Source organism: Olea europaea, unplaced genomic scaffold (assembly GCF_002742605.1).
Source record: "Olea europaea var. sylvestris unplaced genomic scaffold, O_europaea_v1 scaffold1780, whole genome shotgun sequence".
Lineage (NCBI taxonomy): Eukaryota > Viridiplantae > Streptophyta > Magnoliopsida > Lamiales > Oleaceae > Olea > Olea europaea.
Window position 1 is genome coordinate 1 of NW_019235534.1, and position 23,951 is coordinate 23,951.

Below are 23,951 nucleotides of genomic sequence, written 5' to 3' on the forward strand. Positions count from 1 at the left end.
ACATCTTTCATGAGTCCCACAACTTTTCAACCAAATATTTCAAGAACTTCTATCACATTCTATTAAAAAATCTAATTTTAATCCCCACCAAACACTCTCTTAGTCTAGTTAAAAGAACTTTTAGAGGAAGTTTTTATAATATGACTTCCTCTAGCAGAAAGTTATTTTAAAAATTAATTTTCAGACACTAATTAAGATATAATTTTATTTATTTATTTATTTATTTTAACAAGAAGTAGAAGCAAAATCTGAAGTCTTGTCAAATGAGCACTAATTTATTTTAGTATTTTTGTTTATATTTAAAATATGATTGATGATTTGAAGAACTTTGTGCAATCTTGGAGCCTTATTGATCAATGATAATTTATCACATTTAAAATTGATGTATAGAATGAATAAATTATTATACAATCCCAAAATGTTTCACTAAAATTTAGCCTTTACACTATTCTTAACAAAGGTACAACATGAGGGGTGGTAGTGAAAGGTTTTTTTCCCTTCTATTATTTTATATTCTATCTAATTATATTTTTGTAATAGTCTTTTTAACCAATCTTACAATTAAATAGATGGAAAGTGTAGAAATTTAGTCACAACAAAATCGAAAGGTTAAGATTCAAAAGGTCAAGTGATAAACATATTAGAGATCTCTACTGTGATAGGAGGTTGAATTGATCATAGAAATAAGAATTATAATGAAAATTAGGATATCTCCATTGAAGAGAAACAAATGATAAAAAAATTTCGTACAATCAAGAATGAAAATTTTATATAGTACATGTCAGATCATCTCCACATTAATTGTAGAAACGAACAAAATGTGTCGGGTCTCAATTCAAAAATACAAATGACCCCGAAGTCTAAAAATGGGTTACACATCGCCCTCTCATTGGGGGTATACACGAACTTCATTAGTGAGATGATGAGCACACTATTTATCTTTAGAGAACAACTTAATGATTAGCCAATAAAATTCATTAATCAAAAAGTGAAAATGAGCCCAATCCAGATTTGTGGGACCAAAGGCATGACATAGCAATTAGATGGCCCAACATATGCGATTCGGCCGGTGGCCGGCGCAGCCGAGCAGCGGCACCTGGCTAAGTATGAAATTGTTCACTTTCTAGTTGATCCACTTTGAGTTTTTATACTAATTTTCTTGATAATTGAACATTTAAATAGATGCTTTTGTGAAAAAATAGGCCCATTTTGAAATGTTCTATCTTCTTAAACTATAGAAGAAACAAATATAACGAGAAAACAAGTTCGTCATCACCTTCAAAGTATATATATTATTAAACCTATGTCTGCAAAGGATTTGTAAATAATTTTATTTATAAATAGATAAAATAAGTGTTGAATAAGGAGACAGTACTTGTGAATCAATTAAAATATATAGTTAAAATTAAATTTTGATCATTTATAAATAATTTATAAACTTTGCCAAGCGAAGGGATAAATAGTAAGCTATTAAAATTTATATTTGTTAGTTATTGTTTATTTGAAAAAAAAAAAATCTTTTCAGCGATGAATATTGGGGTCGGATCCGTCTCAAATATATAGTTGAACTACCAAAATGTTTAAACCAATGAACTTTACCAAAGATAAAATAAATAGATAAACTGACTCTTGTCTAACAAATGCAACTTAGATATTACTTTGGAAACCCGGGAGTACATTTTTAAAGTCTATTCGGTCCATCAAAATTATATAGGTTGAGTTTTCTTTTTCTCCTGTCCCAAATATTTAGGTCTATTTCTCAATTTAGAATATTTTGTTTTGTTTCTTTACTAATATACCTGATGATTCCGGATTAGTAACCCCGAACTATACCTGAATTCGAATGCCATGCTCGACCTCGACCTAGTACCCCGAGTTGATCTTAGTGTGTTACGCCGGTTTGAGGTCGGGGTTTCCTTAAGGTCGGGGTCTCTAATCCGACCCTGCCCACCGACCTAATCTCCAAAAGAAGATAGACCCCACCTAAGTCTACTCCTCCCCTGATTAGAACTCTAACAGAATACTTCTAATCAAACTCCAACACCTAATCCTAAGGGGGAAAGGACTCTTTCAATAATAGAATCCTTCTACAGCTCCCCCACCAACACCTATAAATACTTGGCCAATGCTCAACATTAAGGTACGTTTTTCATTATCTTCAGTTTATAGCCTCACGCACTAAATTCCCTATCTGACTTAAGCATCGGAGGGGCGACGAGCACACATCTCGTTGCCTTTGTTGCAGGTATTCACAGACCGATTGTGTTCATCAAAGTGAAGTTGGACCATCAAGCTCGAGATCTTTCAGATGATATTTTTTGGTAGCATCATTGGCGCCGTCTGTGGGAAGCGCTACCAAAAGCCATGGTGAATACACGATTAGGTCTTCCACCAGCAAGCTCATCCACTCCAAATCCTCCCCCTAGAGATCATCCTGTCCCTCAAGAGGAATCATCAGAGATGGCAGCACCGCCACCAGCTGTCATTACCACCGGAGCTTTTGAAGAGCTCCGCCAACAAGTTACCACATTGACTCAGTTATTAAGCCAAAGAAACTCACACCCATCGCATACACCAACACCGGATGGCGATCTTATGGCAACTGCTCGAGCTCGAGCTCCATGAAACATCCCTGATAATGGTGTTGGAACCTCGGGTGTACCTCCTATGACCGCAGCATCAAGGGCAGTAACGATAGAGTCAGGGGAGCTTGCCAGAATCATCCAAGAAGGTATTGCCGCGGGCCTAGCACAGAAATCAAAGGGGATAACAGGCTTTGCCCCTAGCACTCCCTTTACTCCCGAAGTACTGTCCTACTCCCTTCCGGATAGGTTCAAGTACGCCAGGATAAAGGAATATGATGGAACCACTGACCCTATCAACCACCTCAATATATATATACCGATATCATAAACCTACAGGTCGCACCTGACGCTGTAATGTGCAAGGCCTTCCCTCAAACTCTTACAAGCGCAGTTAGAGATTGGTTCTCCACATTAGAGCCAAACTCTATCGCCTCATTCGCAAACTTGGCCGATAAATTCTCCGCTTTCTTCGCAAGCAGCAAGCGAATTAGGAAAACAGCGGCATCACTTATGCAGATGCACCAGGGACCTAATGAAACATTACGCAACTTCATGACCAGATTCAATAAAGAAAGACTTCAGATTCCCTATCTACATATTATAGCTGCGGTCTCAGCTTTGACATACGCTATAAGATGCGAAGCATTCAAGATGTCTTTGTCAAACCCCCCCCAAAGTCAGTAACTGACCTCCTAACTCGAGCTGAGAAATACATCAATATGGAAGAAACTCTAACCCCAAGAAAAGACATTTCACCTTTACTAAGGCCAGACAATAAGAGACCGCGTGAACCCAATCAACGAGACGACAATCCCCGGGTAAAGCAAAGATAAAACCCCCGATCGAAAACTTTTACTCCCCTGAATACATCAAGGTCCAACATCCTGATGGAGATCAAGGACCTCAAAGAGCTTAAGTGGCCTCCCAGAATGCGATCATTACCTGAAAACAGAGACAGAACCAAGTACTGTGACTTCCACCGGGACCACGGACATACCACTTAGGGGTGTTTGGCTCTGAAGGAACAAATTGAGGCCCTTATCAGGAGGGATTTTTTGGGCTCTTACACTAGCCATGAAAAATGCTCGAGGAACAAGCAGAATAACATACATGAAGGGCGTGGTAGTGAACCACCAACAGCTGGCACTATTAACGTTATTATCGGAGGAACAGCTTCAGGAGGAGACACCAACAATGGACGTAAGAAGTACACCAAACAGCTTCCAATCTCTTCCAACACAGATCTTGCTCATACGGAAGATATCACTTCGGGTCCAAGGATTTGGAAGGAATATCCTTCCCCCATGATGACGCCCTAGTCATATCAGCCATTATAGCTAACTTCGAGGTCAAAAGAATTCTTGTAGATGATGGAAGTGCAGCTAATGTACTGTCTCATGAAGCTTTAGTTCAGATGGGTATCTCAGTGGAACAACTCAAGCCTGTTAAAACACCCCTCCAAGGATTCGGTGGCGGGGTCATCACCCCTGAAGGTATTGTTGAATTACCCATGACTTTGGGATCTGAAGGTCGGCAGGTAACCCATATCGTAACTTTCGAAGTTGTCCGACTCCGATGGCCTACAACGCCATTCTGGGAAGACCGTTGCTAAATAAAATCAGAGCTGTTATCTCAACTTTTCACCTGGCAATGAAGTTCCCCACATATAGTAGAGTTGGGGTCGTCCGAGAAAGCCAAACCATGGCTCGCCAGTGTTATGTGACCAGTGTCCAAAAAATAAAGGGCGACGTCATGCAGCTTACAGAGATCGAGCTTGAGCTTGAAAATCGTGGGAGACTTGCCCCGATAAAGGAGCTGGTCGAGGTCGAGCTCGTGCCTGGTAGGAAGGTGACGGTAGGGCGTGACCTTGATTCAACCATCATGGCTAAACTCATAAGTTGTCTCTCCCAGAACCAAGACGTATTCGGATGGACAGTTGAAGACATGCCTGGAATTGACCCCGAGGTTGCCGTATACCGGCTCAATGTAAGCCCAGGAGCCAAACCTGTCAAACAAAGGAAAAGACAGTTTGCACCCGAACGGCGTGAAGTCATACGAGAAGAGATTGCCAAGCTGCTCAATGCACAATTCATCCGAGAAGTACAATATCTTGACTGGCTCGCCAATGTAGTTCTCGTAAAAAAAGCCAATGGAAAGTGGCGAGTTTGCATTGACTTCACTGATTCGAACAAAGTATGTTCGAAAGATAGCTATCCCCTACCCCGGATTGACAGTCTCGTTGACAGCACTTCGGGTCACAAATTGTACAGCTTTTTGGACGCATTCTCAGGGTACCACCAAATACCAATGAACACAGAAGATCAAGAGAAGACCTCATTCATGGCAGATTCCGCCATCTATTGTTATAAGGCCATGCCATTCGGCTTAAAGAACGCAGAGGCTAATCAACAAGGTCTTTGCTGATTTAATTGGAAAAACCATTGAGGCTTACGTAGATGACATGGTGGTCAAAAGTAAACAGGTGGATGATCATATCACCGATCTTGAAGAAGTGTTTTCCACGCTACGAAAATACAACATGAAGCTCAACCCAACAAAATGTGCCTTTGGGGTAGCATCAGGAAAGTTTCTAGGTTTCATGATCACAAATAGAGGAATAGAAGCCAACCCTGACAAGATCCAAGCCCTAATATCTATGGAAGCCCCAAAGAGCAAAAAGGACATCAAAAAGCTTACAGGTCGGATAGCAGCATTGAACAGATTTGTCTCTCGAGCAGCAGATAGATGTTTCCCCTTTTTCAAAGTTCTAAGAGGCCACAAGAGTTTTTAATGGAATGACGAATGCGATCTAGCCTTCCAACAACTTAAGCAAACTTTAGCTGTACCTCTGGTTCTTGCCAAACCAGAGCCTGGTGATACTTTGTTCCTTTACTTGGATGTTTCTCAAAATGCCGTAAGTGGGGTACTAGTAATGGAAAAAGGAAGGGTGCAACAACCCATCTACTATGTCAGTAAAGTACTTCTTGACACCGAAACTCGGTATAACCTTGTGGAACAGTTAGCTCTTGCCTTGATAGTAACTGTTAGAAAGTTGCGACAATATTTCCAATCTCACCCCATAATAGTTCTCACCAATCAACCACTTAAACACATACTTCAGAGGCCAGATGTCTCAGGAAGGCTATTAAAATGGGCGGTCGAGCTTGGCGAGTTCGACATAGAATTCAAGCCTCGACCTTCCATCAAAGCACAGGCACTGGCCGACTTTATAGCTGAACTTACTCCAAAGACAGAAAGGCTAGAAGTAAAAAACCCGAGCATAACCTCAAAAACCTGGGAGATATTTGTTGATGGGGCATCGAACAGCTCGGGCTTGAGGGCCGGGATCATCATCATCAGCCCGAACAAGACCACTGAAGTTCAGTGTGCGCTTAGGTTTGAGTTTGAAGCAACCAACAACGAAGCGAAATATGAAGTTGTGGTCATTGCTCTCAAACTTGCCAGGAATTTGGAATTAGAGCACATCAGAGTCTTCAGCGACTCACAGCTCGTTGTTGGACAGATCGAAAGATCCTTTGAAAGAAATGATGAGCTCATACTATCTAAAAGTGCATGACCTTCAAAGACAGTTCACAAGTTGTGAAATACTGAAAATAGCAAGAGCAGATAACTTCAAAGCTGACGCACTATCCAGACTTGTTTTCATGAGGATAGATGGACTCGACAGAACAGTGCACATCAAGATTGTCACAGAGCCTAGCATAAACATGAAGCCGAGCGTCATGGACATTGACCATGAGCCCTCCTGGATTGATCCAATAGTTGAGTATATAAGTAATGGAGACCTACCTCGTGACCCTCGCGCCGCAAGAAGTATTCGAGCCAAAGCTGCTAGGTATTGCATTATCAGAGGGGTGCTGTTTCGACAAAGTCTCACGCTCCCCTATCTGAGATGCCTAAAGCCTTCCGAGTCTCTCCAAGCCCTGACTGAGGTTCATGAGGGAGTATGCAGAAATCACCAGGGAGCCAGGGCCCTTGCCTACAAATTAATAAGGTATGGGTACTACTGGCCAACTATAAAAAAAATGCAGCTGAATATGTCAAAAGATGCGACAAATGTCAGAGGTTTGGTAACGCTATACATGCCCCTGCAGAAGAGTTGACTTCTATCCATTATTCAGCACCATTTGAACAATGGGGAGTTGACATCCTTAGTCTTTTCCCCATGGCACGAGGACAATTAAAATTCACTGTGGTAGCAGTTGAGTACTTTACAAAATGGGTAGAAGCCGAACCCCTAGCAAAAATATCAGAGGCCAAGCTCAGATCATTTATATGGAAGTCTATTATATGTAGGTTCGGAATACCCAAAGTACTTATAACAGACAATGGAAGGCAGTTCGACAATTCACAATTCAGAAACTTCTGTGTCAATCTCGGTATCGACCATCGTCTGACATCAGTATAGCACCCTCAAAGCAATGGCCTCGCTGAGGTGACAAATAGAATCATACTTCAGGACCTTCGCACCAAGATTGAAAACGCAAGAGGTGACTGGCCCGATGAGTTGCCCTCTATACTATGGGCATATAGAACTTCTCATAAAACAGCAACAGGGGAGACTCCTTTCATGTTAGCTTTTGGCTTAGAGGCCACTATCCCCATTGAAGTCAGTCTCCCCACTTTAAGAAGGGTTGAACCCGGCATGGAAGACCGAACAACCGAACATCTTGACTTGCTTGAAGAAGTAAGAGAGCAAGCTTCACTGAGAGCTGCTAGTTACCAAAATAAAACAGCAAAGTATTTCAACACCAAAGTCAAATCCCGAGAATTTAAGAGTGGCGATTTGGTTCTAAGAAGAGCAGAGGCTGCTGGACACCCTCCAGGTAAACTTGGACCAGTATGGGAAGGGCCATTTAAAGTCATACGAAGGATCAAAGGAGGAGCATACAGCCTTAGAGATACTTCAGGAAATCCACTCCTAAGGCCTTGGAACGTGGATAACCTAAAAATATATTACAACTAGAATAGCAATAGCGTCACACAAGGGCTTGCACGCCCGCCTCATTTTCGTTTTTAGTAGCTCGGGTCTATGAACCCTTGAGCCCGAGCTACGAACCCTTGAGCATTTTTTGCTTTTAAGTAGCTCGGGCTAAGTACCCTTGAGCACCTAATAATATTCAAAGTTTTCTTTTCCTAGCACTACTTAAACTTTGACATAATGACGTGCTTTGGGCATGCAGCCACTTTAACATTAGTGTAATGACGTGCTACGGGCATGCAACTAATAACCTTGGCATAATGACGTGCTTCGGGCATGCAACTAAACTCTAGCATGATGACATGCGGGCATGCTGCATAATACAACTCGAGGTCATGAACCCCGAACTAGTTTGCATCTAAAATCAATAACGGATAAGTTCGGGGTCGGGCCTATTGACATGATAAAAATCAAACACGACCTTGAACTCATCATCTGAACTAACTTTCAAGCCCCTAAGTTCGACATCGACGACTACATCAAGAATCGAGCTAAGATATGCCTGGTGTTTAAGGTCAAAGTGTTGATCGAATTGAGCCCCATGCCTGACAAAACACCCCGAGCTAAAAAAGGCCCAAGTTATAGCAACTAAAAAGCTCGAACTCATCATCTGGTTTGACCTTTGGGCCCAATGACAACATCAAGGATCGAGCTCGTGCATGCTTGATGTTCAACACCGAAGCGTTGATCTAGTCCAAAAGCATTGTGTTTGTGTTGTGCATTGAAAACAAATAGAACACATGTGCACGAACATTCATCATTAAATTAAAAACATAGTGTGCACGAACATTCATCAATTAAAAACAAAGTAATGTGAACGAACATTAATCATTAAAATTAAAAACAGAGTAAAGTGCGCGAGCATTTGTCGATGAAATTAATAGCAAAAGTATCAGCCCAGTTCGGGCAATATTACAAAAAATTTTAAAACAAAGTTAAAAACCTAATCGATATCTACAACCCTGACATCATCCCCTTGATCGCCAGTCCCGGCGTCATTTCCATCACCATCATCATCATCTTCACCGTCGCTCGACCTCAGAAGCCGAAAGTTCGAGCTCCCCTACGAGCTCGTTCACTGTCTTCAAGTCCTCGACGAGGGACTTTAAATCCTCAAGCATCTTTGTGCGAAGATAAGAGCGGGCAAGGCGACGCCTGTAATGGTAAGAGCCCGACCCGTACTGTCCCAACAGGGTCCCAAACTCGTCGAACTTCTTGAAGTCTTCAACAGCCTGAGCTCGAGCCTCCTCACGAGCCTTTGCGAGCTCTTTCCCAAAGCTCCTCTGGGACTGGAGAAGCTCGAGCTTAACTTCCTCGACCTCAGCCTTGGATGTCTCCAGTTCCTCTCGGGACTTCTTGAGGTTAGCCTCAGTAGTCTTGAGAGCTTTTTCCAGGTCACGAGCTCGCTTTTCAGCTCGCTCCTTTTCCTTTAAAACCTCGTCCATTTCGTTCGAGATATTGATACCATTCAAGGTAAGACCTCGCGCCACACTCAGCGTCTGCACAAAGAAAGAAAGGAAGTCCGAAGTCAGTTCGATCAAAGAATAAAAAATACAAAAATATAGTTAAGGTCGGTATCTTACCCTTAAGGTCAAAGCCTCCAGTGTCTTGACCCCTTCATTGATGTTGACCTCCTTCTCGAACCTTTCAACAAGGTCCTTCACCAGGACACACTTCGTGTATTCCTCGAGGGCACTATCTAAAATAAGCTCGAAGCCTGAATCCGCGACGCCATAACTGCCCCTAGCTCGATCTTCATATTTCGACTTCGGACGAGGCGTTGAGGTCGGGCTCCTTGACGTCGAGGGCTGACCTTTAGGAGGCACCGAGCTCTCAAGATGAACCTCAGGAACCCTAACATCGGCGTGCCTGGCCCTTTTCTTTCCCTTTTTTGAGGCCGGGCCTTTGGACATCGGCTCCTTAGCCTTATGGTGGACATTGGCCAGCAATTTGGACGAATCAAAAGACATCTCTAGATCTGCAAGAAACAAATCACAAGGCATTAGCACGATCTCGACGTCAAGAATACAACGATAGAGCTTAAAAAGTAAAAAAATACCCTCGAGGCCTTTTACATTTGCAAGGTCGAGGGTGTCATCCTCGAGCAAATAATCAATCTTTTGTGCCAAGGGGTCGTGGTTAACTAACCTTAATCTGTCCCTCTCTAGAACCTCAAAATACGCCTGACCCTCATTAAACCGATCCTTACTAAGGATCTCCCACCTCGGGCTAAAAGGATGGTCGGGATCCTGGGGCTTTACAAAGAAAAATCTCTCTTTCTAACCCCGAAGAGAGCTCGGGGTATCAGGCGTTCTAAACCCCCCCTTTGTTGACAAATACACAAAACAGTTGAACCCCGGCGAACACTTCATATCATACACCATCCTCAGAAGGTCGACCCTAGGCTCGATATCGAGGCATCTACATAATATAAAGAAATAGACCAAAAGCCTCCAACCGTTAGGAGCCAACTGGCCTGGACACATATAGAACGAAGTTAAAAAGTGGATAAAAAAGGGGTGAAGAGGCCAACGCATCCCAGCCTTAAGGGCATCCCTAAAAAACGTCATCTCCCCCTCTCGAGCTCTTAAGATATCTTCGGGATTCTCAGGAACCCTAACATCACAAATGGGCATCACCCCGAACTCTCTAGCTATCTTAATAATTACATGTTCTTTATAAATGGTCGGGTTCTTTGGATAAGTCAATACCTCTCCTGGAGAGTGCGAACTAACAGGAAAGGCCAGGGTAACAAGATCTCGACTTTGATCACCCGGAGTCTCGACAGCTATACTAGGGGCAGTAGGGTTCTCATTATCCCCCGAACTTTTAGAAAGCCTACTACTGTCACTATTACTCGACCCCTTACTACTACTACTACCACTACCACTACTGCTACTGCTCGACATTACTCTACTCAAATAATTAACAACTTAAAGGCTCGAACTCTTACCTTAATGGAGATTGCTCACAACCCACTATCCCCGAACTCGAGCTTCTTTTACAGAGAGTGGAGAGTAAAAAGTGAAAAAGTGAAAAAGAATAGTGGGGTATTTATAGGGGTCATGGGCATACCAACAGTCACTTAATCTAAAACCCTTAAAACAGGACACGTGGCAAAGATCCAAGTTCAAGCTCTGACAACCAGCCACATGACAGACACGTGATATAGTATATCTCCAACAGGTAATTGATAGGTGTCGAGGTCGATATCAAGTCGCGACATCCTTTTTGCATCTCAATCCAAGATCGTATACCCTTCACGATCTACAACTCAGATGCACGGGGGCCTATGATGATTCCGGATTAGTAACCCCGAACTATACCTGAATTCGAATGCCATGCTCGACCTCGACCTAGACCTAGTACCCCGAGTTGATCTTAGTGTGTTACGCCGGTTTGAGGTTGGGGTTTCCTTAAGGTCGGGGTCTCTAATCCGACCCTGCCCACCGACTTAATCTCCAAAAGAAGATAGACCCCACCTAAGTCTACTCCTCCCCCTGATTAGAACTCTAACAGAATACTTCTAATCAAACTCCAACACCTAATCCTAAGGGGGAAAGGACTCTTTCAATAATAGAATCCTTCTACAGCTCCCCCACCAACACTTATAAATACTTGGCCAATGCTCAACATTAAAGTACGTTTTTCATTATCTTCAGTTTATAGCCTCACGCACTAAATTCCCTATCTGACTTAAGCATCGGAGGGGCGACGAGCACACACCTCATTGCCTTTGTTGCAAGTATTCACAGACCGATTGTGTTCATCAAAGTGAAGTTGGACCATCAAGCTCGAGATCTTTCAGGTGATATTTTTTGGTAGCATCAATACCCTTATTCAATTTTTCCCACTTAATATGTCAATTTCTTGAAATTATTCAAATACACATATTTCCTACTTCTTGAAAACATGAAACAACTTCCATTTCTTCTTCTTCAAATTAAATCATTCAAATTTTTCACTAAGGGCTGTTTGATAGCCCTTTATTTTCTAGGGAAAATGGAAAACGAATTATAATTTTCGCTTTTTGCCTGTTTGATTGACAAAATTTTTCAAGGAATTCGTTTTCCACCTTTGGCCGGCACGTCAACATTTTTCATCTTTTTCTTGAATTCGAGAATTCTCACCATACGTTTTTCTGGTTATTGTAGCGATTTTTTTTTTTTTTTTTTACAATGGAAACAAATTCTAAAAATTATTGTAAAAATTTTTATCCCTTTAATTGACAATTTTCATATAAAACAAAGCCAAAATAACACCAAAAAATAGATGATTTTTATTTTTATTTTTTGGCAATGGAAACAAATTCCATTCCTAATACCAGTAAATTATATCCCTTTAATTGACAATTTTCATGTAAAGCAAAGTCAAACGAATACCAAAAAACACTTTCATTTCAACATTTTTCAGGTGAAAAATTATACCAATCAAACACAATATTTTACAATTCCCGGAAAAATAATTTTCAGGCAATTCAATTCTCTTAAATTTGTTTTCTTTCCACTCAAATTTCATCTTTACAATCAAACGGACCTTAATTTTAACAATAATTCACTACTACATACTGAAAATAAAATAAGGATAAATTAGAAAAGATTTTGGTAAAAATTAATTTTCCAATGATATTAAAGAAGATTTCTTAATCCGTGTGAAAAACAAAATACGTCTGTACAATTAGAACGATTGGAGTACTTTCATGAATTAATTATATGATTAATGACATTAGCAAGCAATTTAGCATTTTTTAAATTACAGCAATTAATAAATTTGAATAAGATAATATGTTCCTGTTGCTTAAGTTCCACGGCGAGAAGTCTTCCATTGAGATAATTAAGAATAATGGTTATTACAAAGTCGACAGTTTTATATGGTATATATTAATCGTCATGGTCTTTGACCTCATTCCACCGCCTACTTCTCTTTGTTGCCCCACTAAACCAATAGATGATAGGAATGAAAGAACTTGTGTGGTTTGAGTATTTACGCGTAATTTAATTATAATTATTGTTTATAGAAGACTAACTCCTCTTGGAATCTGTTTGTCTCTTAATTAATACTTATCTTGTTTTGAATTTTCGACAAGACAATAAATGGACAATTTTAGCGTGTACTTGTGTTATTCGCTACACATATTATAGCGCTAAAGAATATCAAAATTGAAAAGAGAGAATTATGGATAGAATCAATTTGTCCGTCGCTTTAATTCACAGCGATATTATTATTATTATGTGACGATTGAACTTTCTCTGTCTTGAATAAGTCAATTCGTGTTATGAAGTGTAGTATAAGTTGATTAAGGGTTCATTTGACATGACATTTACTTTTAATTTTATTTCATGTTGAAGAGTTTTCTAAAGAAGTTATCTTAATTTTTGTTCGAAAATTATTATTATTTTTTTAAAATTCATCTTTTTGAATTACTTCTATAAAATTATATTAAATCATTTTTTTTCATAAATTCTTATAATTATAAGAAGTGCTTTCATAGAAATAGTCAAACAACTTTTAAATCTAAAAACTTCTTGAAACACACGTCGAAATGGAGAGCAGGAGTTGGAATATTACTCAACTTCAAATTGACAAGGTTTTAAGACAATTTAATACCACTCCTACCAAATACAGACAGCTAATGCCTAGTTGGTATGGTCAATACAAAACACACTATTTATTTTAAGAATAATGCTTGTGGTACATTGAGGTGTCCAAAATGGACATTCGACGCCTCAATATTGGTCGAGGTGTCTGTGGGTCCCGACGTGGCAGGCGTCTAAGCATTGGCCAAGGAGCCATAGGGTGTGCCAAGGAGCCATGGACACTCCGTTGGATATCACAACGTACCCATAGCATAATTGTTTTTTTAAAGTATTGCTATCTAATTTCACTGGAATTGCAATCTTATTTTAGATGACACTAAATGATAGATTAAATAAATGATTTATTTAATTTACATATTAATTAATGTCACATTAACGCTATTTAGATTGAGATTGTAATTTTGGTGGGATTAAATAATATTACTCTTTATTTTATTATTGTTTTTGATAAGAATGAGGATATTTTCGTCATTTTCAGGTTGGAATACCAAAAGTTCAAATGAACTGAAATACCGAGACAGGTGCCGATTTTTTTTCCTGCTCCATTACATTGTGACCTCTCCTTCTTCCTCTGTCTCTCTCTCTGTCTCTACGACTACATGATTATTTTCTTCTTGAAAATAACAAACCCCATTATTTCTCAATATATAATTGCAAAGTAGATCAAGCTTGCAATTTTTATTCAATAATTTTGAAGCAAAAACGATACATCAACGAATTCATCTTCTTTAATTAATCTCTACTTCACCTACAAACCAAATACTGAAAGCTGCGTTTCAACCTCTTTCTCCGCTACTTGTATCTCTTGAGAGGTTTAAGAGAGAGGGAAATGAATATTATTGATTCCAAAACACCTTACAGGAGCAGAGGCTTCTACGTGAGGATGAGGTTTTTCCACAACCCTAGATACAGTAGAAACCCAGAGAAGAGCTTTTGGTACAGATTTTTCAAATGGATTCTTTGGTTTTCTCTTGCATTTTACTTCTTTTCTTCTTTCCTTATTACCCACACCACGCCCACCAACTTTATTTCAAAAGCAATCGTTTCTCCTTCAAAAGCTAGTCGTGCTCTCATTGAAGAATCATCCTTCAAATCTTCCACTCTCCAAGAACCCAAAAGCCCCCAAGGTACACAAAAAGTTATAGCATTTTTTAACATATTGATATTGCTGCCTGGAAATAATAGATTGTTATCTCATGATTTTATTTCAGGTTTGTTGAAGGGGATGAAGGTGTATATCTACGATATGCCATCGAAATACAACAGTGACTGGTTGTCAAATGAGCGGTGCAGCAACCATTTGTTTGCGTCGGAGGTGGCTATTCACAAAGCTCTGATGAATAGCGATGTAAGAACATTGGAGCCACGGGATGCTGACTTTTTCTTCGTGCCTGTTTACGTGTCTTGCAATTTTAGCAAGGTCAATGGCTTCCCAGATATTGGTCACGCACGGCCTCTTATATCCTCCGCCGTTCAATACATTTCCACTCAGCTTCCGTTTTGGAACCGCAGCCATGGCTCTGATCACGTTTTTGTTGCGTCCCATGATTTTGGTTCTTGTTTTCATACCATGGTATGTAAAAATTATTTCTGTTTTTATGCAAGAAACCAATTTTTGCTGTATAAGGTTTGATGGATAAATTTGCAGTTTCAATTTATTCACAGGAGGATGTGGCGATGGCTGATGGTGTGCCTGAATTATTGAGGAATTCCATAATATTGCAAACTTTTGGAGTCAAATATAAGCACCCATGTCAAGACGTGGAGAATGTGGTGATTCCACCTTATGTTTCGCCGGAAGATGTACGGTCCACCTTAGAGAAGTCCCCCTTAACGGGCCGGCGTGAAATTTTTGCGTTCTTTAGGGGCAAAATGGAAGTCCACCCCAAAAATATCAGCGGTCGTTTTTATAGCAAGTACTGGTTCATTCAATACTTCAACAAAACCATTTCTTTCTAATTACTGTTTTCACGCGATATGACAATGTTAACCCTTTCTTCCAGGCGGCTGCGGACGGCGATATGGCAGAAATATGGCAATAACCGGAGGTTTTATTTACGGAGACACAGATTAGCAGGTTACCAGTCAGAGATTGCGAACTCAATCTTCTGTTTGGCCCCATTGGGGTGGGCTCCTTGGAGTCCTAGACTTGTAGAATCAGTTGTTCTTGGATGTGTCCCGGTCATTATAGCTGATGGCATCCGGTTACCCTTCCCCTCAGCTGTACCGTGGGCGGAGATATCTCTAACGGTGGCGGAGAAGGATGTGAAAAAATTGGGAAAAATCCTTGAACATGTCGCAGCCACCAATCTCACGACAATACAGAAAAACCTGTGGGACCCAAATGTTAGGACGGCTCTACTTTTCAACAATCCAATGGAAGAAGGCGACGCCACATTCCAAGTTCTTGTGGCCCTATCCGAGAAGCTAGACAGGTCCCACAAGAGGTCAAAGGTTTTAAGCCAATGAAGCTATGAAACATGGCAGGTTTTGATTGGGTAAAATCTGGCAGATATATGGCTCTTTTCTGACGTGGATGAAGAGAGTAGGGGCTATGTACAGTTGGGGACAGCTGTGAATTATTGGACTGCTCACAAAATGTGGGGCCCGGGATTTCGTACAGAATGTGCCACATAGGATCGTACAGCTGAGTTGGTTTGATGTGATCGAACGTAGCTCCCTTGGCCTGAGGGGATAGAGGAATGGTTTTTTGGTGAAAATTTTTTGTTGATAATTTTTATATATTTAAACTAAATAAGAGTATTATTACAATTGTGCAAAGAAATGCGTTCTGAAGTGGTCCCCTCTCTGTCTCTGTCCTATGTACTTGCACCATCACTTGTTTGAAGGAATTCGACGGGTTGGTTAGGATATTTACAGCAAGGTCGTGACATTTCCAACCAGGAAAAATGCTAAAGATTCCGGGATAAAATCCCAGGATTCCGTCCGGGGGCCGAGGTGGAAAAAGCAGCGGGCCCTGAGTGTGTGAAGATCCAAAGTCGAAATGCTGCCACCTCGACCCTGGAACGGAACTCGAGATTTCTGAAGCATAATTCTTCCAACCAATTTGTTTTTTTTTTCTGTCTTTGAACCTGAACAAATATTATATTCTTTCTTTTTTATGTTGTTCGTATTCTGATTTCGACCTCGTCAATTAAGTATTAACCCAAGGCCTAGCTTGGTCCAGATGAGTGCACTATGTTGATGGTGCCAGCTTATCTGCTATTCAAATTAGAAAATGAGATTATTCTCTGTGCAAAAAGTATATTAGAAATTCGTCGTTTTTCTTTCCCTTTTTCAAACTTTGGACTGTCATAAATTTATGGTAATTAATTAATGCAATGTAGTCTGGGAAGCCGGGCGGTGGCAGACAAGATTTAGAGGAGCCACAGGGTGGCACAGTTGAATTGTGTCAGATCTTTAAATGGGATGCCATTTGAATTAGTTAAAAAATTTGTTCATAGGCACCCGTTCACAGCGCATTTATAGAAAAGAAAAATTCATTATTGACAAAGTTACTTTTGTCAAAAAATTTCTAGCCTATCCTCCGTCCCATTTATACCAATTAATTCATCGTGAAATCTTATTTAGAGGGTGATAGAGACACATTTTCATGTAAAAATGTATTTTAGAATAATAAATTGATGAGAAATATGTGGTTGAAAAATAATAATTTTTTTATTTACTTGTAATATTATTTTAATAAAGAATGTGTGGTTGAAAAGAAAAGAGAAAAAATATATTTTGAAAAAAATGTGTACCAAACGGGACCTTAATATTATTAAAAAATAACTTTTCTAGTCTATCCTTATTATATTTTTACAATTTCAAAATTGTAAGTGTTGAAAATTGGCTATAATTAAACAAATTAAATAAGGGTATAATAGTAAATAAACAAAGCAAAACATTCTCATAAAGAAACGACTATCGAGACTAATGAAACTCTCTTTGAATTTTTATTTGTGAATAGAGTTTTTATGGAATACAATTCAAATCAAAGGAAGCCTATATAAATGGAAAGAAGGAAGTTTAAAATTAACAGATCTAAAAATATATGGTACAACTAACAATTGGTTGGACATTATCTCAAATATAACTATATAAGTAATATGGCGATGCAAGAAGCTGCTTCAATGAAAGACACCAAACTTTGTCCAACGAAGTTTAAATGGTTGGCGTGAGTGGGTTCTTGCCAACTGGTCGTTGGTTGAGATGTGTATAGATAGAGAAATAATGCTATTATGTATCACTGACGTCGAATATCAATTGAGGTGCTCCTATGAATATTAATTCCTTAGATTTAATTAAATCCGTAATTTAATGCCATTGTAATCTAGATTGGTATTAAATATCAGACACATTGTGCTAAATAATATTACTTTATAAAAAGACTCTTATATTCATTGGTGGAGACTATATTTGGAAATGCAATGAAAATCAAATTTGATATGTTTCCTCCATGAATGAAAAAATGGAATTGGTGAATCGATGTCGCTACATTATCACAAAATATGACCGGTTGTTGAGTAAGTTTATGTACTTGTGGCAACAGCTCGCTTTCCGCTTTAATTGATGATCGAGCAACATATATATGCATTTTTAGCTCCATGAAGTCGGATTGTGACCAAGAAGCGACACATAAGCACTAGTTTGTACATTCGATTCCCAGTAGACAAATTCAAGTGAAAGAGTATAATAAAGATTTACACCTATCAATCTAATAACAAAAATCAAGAGCATCATTTGCAAGATATTAAATCACACACAATTTGTTTATTGATGTACCCCATGAATTTTTTCTTTGATTTCCATGTCCCAAATCTAGTTTTAAGGGCATCTCCAACCCTTTCACCATATCCACCAAATTTTGGTAAAATCCCTCTAATGCAACACCAAATTTTGTACCATTTTGGTGCATGTGGTGCAAGTAAATAGTGTTGCATGCACCAAAATGGCTAATGTCATTTTTGCCATTCTTTTCCGTTTTGCACCAACTTTTGTTAAGACTATTTGTCACTTTCTTATTATACAACAAATTTAATTCTTAGTTAATTATTATTACAATTATAATTATTATTTTTAATTCTATGATTATATTGTTGTTGTTGTTATTATTATTTAATATTTTCTTAGTTGTGATTTTTCTATTAATTATACTACATTCATTAAATTTAATAATGAATTCACTATTTTTGTTAAGGAAACATAATTATCTATTTAATAAATTATGAAGTAGTAGATTAAATAAATAAATAATTTTCATATAAAAAAATCATTAAGAATGAAGAAAATGATTAAACACTAGTTATTTGGTGCAGCTTTTTGTTTAATGGGTTAGAGATGATTTTTGGTTTGGTGCAAATTTTGACCTAAGGTTGGAGATGGTCCAATCATTCAATTATGGGGCATGGTAACTGAAAGTATGCCATTTACTACGTAGCACTAGTCTTCAATGTGATGAGGACATCCCAGTTTTAATTATTTTAGTTGGACTTTTATTTCTTAGTTGGACTTGGGTTATTTTATTTTTATGGACTTGTGTATTGGGCTTGGCCTTATCTTTTAGATTTGCAGTATTTTCAGTATTTAAACTTACTTTATATTGTAATTGAGACAATGAATTGATTGAATAAAAAGTTGGCTGCAGCCCCTGTTTTCTCCCTCCCCCCTCTTCCCCTGGTTCTTCTCCTCTTCTCCCTTCTATCTCGTAATTTTCTGTCCACTTTCTTCTCGCTCTCCTCCCCTTCTTGTTTTATCCTACATCAAATTGGTATTAGAGCTAAATTTGGGTAAGACTTCGTCTACAAAATCGATTTATACACACAGGTCAATCTGCAGCAACTCTCGTCATTGTCTTCACTCAAACACAACAACCCACAGCCAAAGTTTGTCCACGCAGCCGCCACAACAACACCTAGTTTGCTGCGAAACCCAGTCACTCCCTACGACCTTCTACATACGACCATATCACTGGAATTACATCCAAACAAAACACCAAGCCGCCGCCGACCATGACTCCAAACGGGCCGCTTCAGTTCGCCAATTGTACCAGCAATTACCACCACAGTCCAACACCCAAAATCGCACTATGGAAATAACCCTACAGTCCCTGCAAACTCAACGCGACACCCACGATCGACCCAACGCACCCCACATCTTCATCCAATTGCCGCCCACAGTAAAATCGCAAAACCACCACACAAAGCAAACCACCCAAGCTGCAAATTGACCCAACCGTCGCGACCGCCATTACCGCTCGCGACACCCAAAGCCCCAACCACCATGACACCACTCGCCTGAGCTTACCGCAGTCAGCGACGGCCAGTCGCCCACTTTTTTGCCACCGGTCAATCCCTGTCTTGGTTTGTAATTGGGCCTCACTCATTTCTGCCTTTGGAGAGTTAAGCCTCAGTTTGTTTAAGGGTTTTAATAAATATACAGTGGGATTCGAGTGATCTTTGGACCATCTACTTTTATTTTTTTGTTGGGTTGGGCTTCAGATTGTAACATGTTTGTTTCTAAGAGTATTGTTTGATTTATTAAAAAAAAAAGTAAAAAAATATATATATTCGAGAATTTTGAGAATTTCCTGACATTATTTTACAGGTACATTATTTTCTCGACGAACACGGAATTTTCTATCTTGGCATCTCAGCTCCTAACAGTTCAGAAAGTGGAGGTATTCGACGCTGGGATGACTCAGGCCAACTGAACTCAGGGAGCCTCTGCTCCTATCTATTTTTTTGTGACACTGTTATTGTTTTTTAGAATTGCATCAATTAATTCTTTGTATTGCTAATATTTTGATAATTTTAGCCTTAAATCTATTGGATTGAAATTCACGAACCGACCCATTGTTCACTCGTTTACCCCACGTGACTAGACCTAGCATTTGTACCTTTACTTTTTATTCTATTGGCATTAGTAGTTTTAGCTTGTGATCGGGCCATACGTAATCCCTAAAATAAAATAAAATAATAATAATGACAATAGATAAATTTCAGTCACTATTATCTTTGTTGGCACTCGTTGGTTATTGATCTCAGTAGTGCACTTCACTTAGCTTGTGTTACTGTGTATGTAATTGTGTAGTGGTCGAGTTACTGCGTCTAGTGCTAGTACCCTTACCATGGACCCTTCCCACATTGAAGCTATCACCCAACAGTTGGCACAATTACAAAACCAATTAACGGCTGTCCAAACTGAGTTAGCCGCTACTCGTGAGGAGAATAGAGCCCTAACCGCTAGTGTAAACACTCCCGACCCAACCCAATACTCAACTGAAGCTGAAAATTCTGACGCTTCCATTAATAGACCTCATCGTCGTCCACAAGGTGGTCGACACCATGCTAGACATGATCGAAGGGAGGGAAATCAAGCTCATGGACGCGAGCGGGAATATCACCGTCATGGTACACTATCTCCCCCTCGCCACGAGGAGCGCCTCTTTCGAAATATTAAGTTAGATGTCCCTACATTTGATGGTTGTCTAGATCCTAGTGTATTCAATCAATGGGTTAGAGATATGGATCGCTTCTTTGCCTGGTATGGGGTCCCTGAAGATCGGAGGGTACAATTTGCCAATTTGAAATTAACTGGTACAACTCAACTGTTTTGGGAAAGTGTTGAGGACCTCCTAGAGAGGCGCCATGCTCCCCCTGTTGGGAACTAGGATGAAATGAAGCGCCGCCTTGAAGAAAAATATTTACCTCAATCTTACAGGGGCAACTTACTGGATCAATGGAACGCATTTACGCAAGGCAGTCGACCTGTGATCGAATATGTTGCTCAGTTTGACGAGTTTCAAATGAGATGTCAAGTCGTTGAGGATGAAGTCATGACCTTGAGTAGGTTTAAGCAAGGCCTACAGGATGATCTTAGACGTGAGCTTGTTCTTAGAGGTGTCACCACTCTTGACCACGCCTACTCTTTCGTTCGGGATTACGAGTTAGTGACTAGGACACCGTACAGAAGTCGTAGTGACTCCCGCACTGCAACCTCTTCTGCATCCACTCCATCCCCTAAGTCTATTTTAGGATCTCCTCCTTCTAATACTACCCCTACATCGGATAGTAAAGGTAGAGGTTCTAAGGTTTCAAGAACGTCCTCTCGTTTGCAATGCTTCAACTGTAAGGATTTTGGTCACATTGCTTCTAAGTGTCCTAGCCGAACTTTAGTTTTGGAAGAGCGTAAAGGTATAGTTGACGAGCCACTAGAGGATCAGGTTTATGAGCCTAAGTTAGAAGAGTTTGATGACTTGGAGGATAGTGAAGATACCTTCTTGGGTTGTATTCAGGCTAGTCCCCTTATCCCACATACGCCTAGAGTCGGTGTCGTCCGTTGTACTCTTACTCAGCCTAGGGATGCCGATGATTGGCGCCGTCATGCCATCTTCCACACTTACATCAAGATTAATAATAAGGGCTGTAAAGTTATCGTGGATAGTGGCAGCTGCATTAATGCTGTTTTGATGGCTACTGTATCCCGTCTAGAGTTGAAGTCTATTCCTCACCCTCAGCCATACAGCGTCTCTTGGGTTGATACCTCCTCCATAGCTATCAAGGAGCGTTGTTTAGTCCCTATCTAGTTTCTCGAGTATAAGGACCATATATGGTGTGACGTCATTTCAATGGACGTCGGGCACATCATCTTGGGACGACCTTGGTTATTTAACCTAGATGTAACCATCTATGGTCAATCCAATTCCTGCTCCTTCGTGTTTAATGGAAAGAAGATTCACCTTAACCCACTGCCCCCAAAGCCTGCTGGCCCACTGGAAACGAAGAAAAGTGTGGAACGAAAGGGATTGCACATCATTAGTCCTACGGAGTTTGATCGTACACTTGTTGGTGACTCAGTTGTGTTCGCTTTGGTGGTCGTGGAGGTTCCATCCCACTCCACAATAGAGAGCCCTGTTGAAGTCCTGTCGGTCCTCCAAGAGTTTCAAGATGTCTTTCCGGAGGACCTACCTGACCATCTACCCCCACTAAGGGATATTCAACATGCCATAGACTTCGTCCCAAGGGAATCCTTCCCAAATTTGCCTCATTATTGATGAATTTTACCGAGCACGCTGAACTTCAAAGGCAAGTGGATGACTTCCTTCACAAAGGATTCATTCGTAAGAGTTTAAGCCTGTGTGCCGTCCCTGCCCTATTGACGCCCAAAAAGGATGGTTCTTGGAGGATGTGTGTTGATAGTCGCGCGATCAATAGGATCACGGTGGAGTATCATTTTCCCATTCCTAGACTTGACGATATGTTAGATATGATGGTTTGTGCCACAATCTTTTCGAAGATTGATCTGAAGAGTGGGTACCATCAGATTCGAATTCGCCCATGTGATGAGTAGAAGACCGCGTTTAAGACGAAAGATGGTCTTTATGAATGGCTGGTCATGCCTTTTGGGCTAAGTAATGCGCCAAGTACCTTTATGCGAGTAATGACACAAACTCTCCGACCTTTCGTGGGAAAGTTTCTTGTTGTCTATTTTGATGATATCCTCATTTATAGTAAGACTAAGGAGCAACACCTTGACCACCTCACACAAGTTTGCTCTACCCTTCGTGCAACTAATCTATATGCTAACGTCAAGAAGTGCTCTTTCTTCATCGACACAGTCGTTTTTCTGGGGTTCATTGTCTCTTCGACAGGGGTATCCGCTGACCCTGCTAAGGTTCAGGCGATTATTGACTGGCTTGAACCTAAAGCTACTCATGACGTCAGGAGCTTTCACGGCTTAGCTACATTTTACCGTCGCTTTATTAAGGGGTTTAGCACTATTATGGTGCCTATTACGGAGTGCTTGAAGAAAAGGGAGTTTCATTGGACACAAGAGGCGGCTAAGGCCTTTAAGTTAGTCAAGAAGCGAATGACGGAGGCCCCTGTCATGCATCTTCTCGATTTTTCCAAAGTCTTTGAAGTTGAATGTGACGCCTCCGGGGTAGGTATAGACGGAGTCTTAAGTCAGGATCGTCACCCTGTTGCCTACTTCAGTGAGAAGTTAAATGAAGCCAAACAGCGGTACTCAACTTATGATAAGAAACTGTATGCAGTGGTCCAGGCTTTGCACTATTGGCGCCACTATTTGTTACCCCAGGAATTTGTCCTTTATTCGGATCACGAGGCTCTCCGTTACCTCAACTCCCAGAAAAGATTAAGTTTTAGGCATGGTCGTTGGGTCGAATATTTACAGGTCTATTCATTTGTTTTAAAACACAAGAAGGGCGTAGAGAACCAAGTAGCTGATGCATTAAGTCATCGTGTCTCCCTTTTGTCGATCATGAGTGTCAAGATCATCGGTTTTGAAAGACTTAAGGAAGATTACGAAGCATATCTCGATTTTAAAGATATCTTTCTTGATTTACAAAGGGGACAATCAGGCGCCATAGATTGCTTCCGACTTGAGGAGGGCTATCTCTTTAGAGCCAATAAATTGTGCATCCCTCGAACTTCAGTGCGAGATTTCATCGTGTGGGAAATTCATGCGGGAGGGTTAGCCGGTCATGTTGGACGTGATAAGACCATAGAGGAAGTTGAACGTCAATTCTATTGGCCTAACTTGAAGAAAGACGTGGCTAAGATTGTTAGTACTTGTAACACTTGTCAATTGAGTAAGCAGAACACAGATCTGTACACCCCTCTCCCTGTTCCTAATTGTTCTTGGCAAGATGTTAGTATGAATTTTGTGTTAGGACTTCCACGCACCCCAAAGAAGCATGATTCTATTTTTGTGGTTGTCGATCGCTTCTCAAAGATGACTCATTTT

At 40.2% G+C, this 23,951-nt stretch overlaps 3 protein-coding genes across 3 annotated transcripts; all 3 read left to right on the forward strand.

Annotated features, from left to right (window-relative positions):
* The first annotated feature begins 5,046 nt into the window (after window positions 1-5,046).
* Window positions 5,047-6,709, forward strand: LOC111378175. The gene is made up of 3 exons (XM_023001342.1): window positions 5,047-5,368; window positions 5,453-6,154; window positions 6,204-6,709. Exons 1-3 carry the CDS (start codon window positions 5,047-5,049, stop codon window positions 6,707-6,709), a joined length of 1,530 nt encoding a protein of 509 aa, XP_022857110.1.
* Window positions 6,710-13,719: 7,010 nt separating this feature from the next.
* Window positions 13,720-16,458, forward strand: LOC111378168 (probable glucuronoxylan glucuronosyltransferase IRX7). Its single transcript, XM_023001332.1, has 4 exons — window positions 13,720-14,311; window positions 14,396-14,757; window positions 14,850-15,100; window positions 15,188-16,458. Exons 1-4 carry the CDS (start codon window positions 14,014-14,016, stop codon window positions 15,651-15,653), a joined length of 1,377 nt encoding a protein of 458 aa, XP_022857100.1. The 5' UTR covers window positions 13,720-14,013; the 3' UTR covers window positions 15,654-16,458.
* A 5,355-nt stretch (window positions 16,459-21,813) lies between these two features.
* Window positions 21,814-22,239, forward strand: LOC111378176. Its single transcript, XM_023001343.1, has one exon. It carries the CDS (start codon window positions 21,814-21,816, stop codon window positions 22,237-22,239), a length of 426 nt encoding a protein of 141 aa, XP_022857111.1.
* The last annotated feature ends 1,712 nt before the right edge of the window (window positions 22,240-23,951 follow it).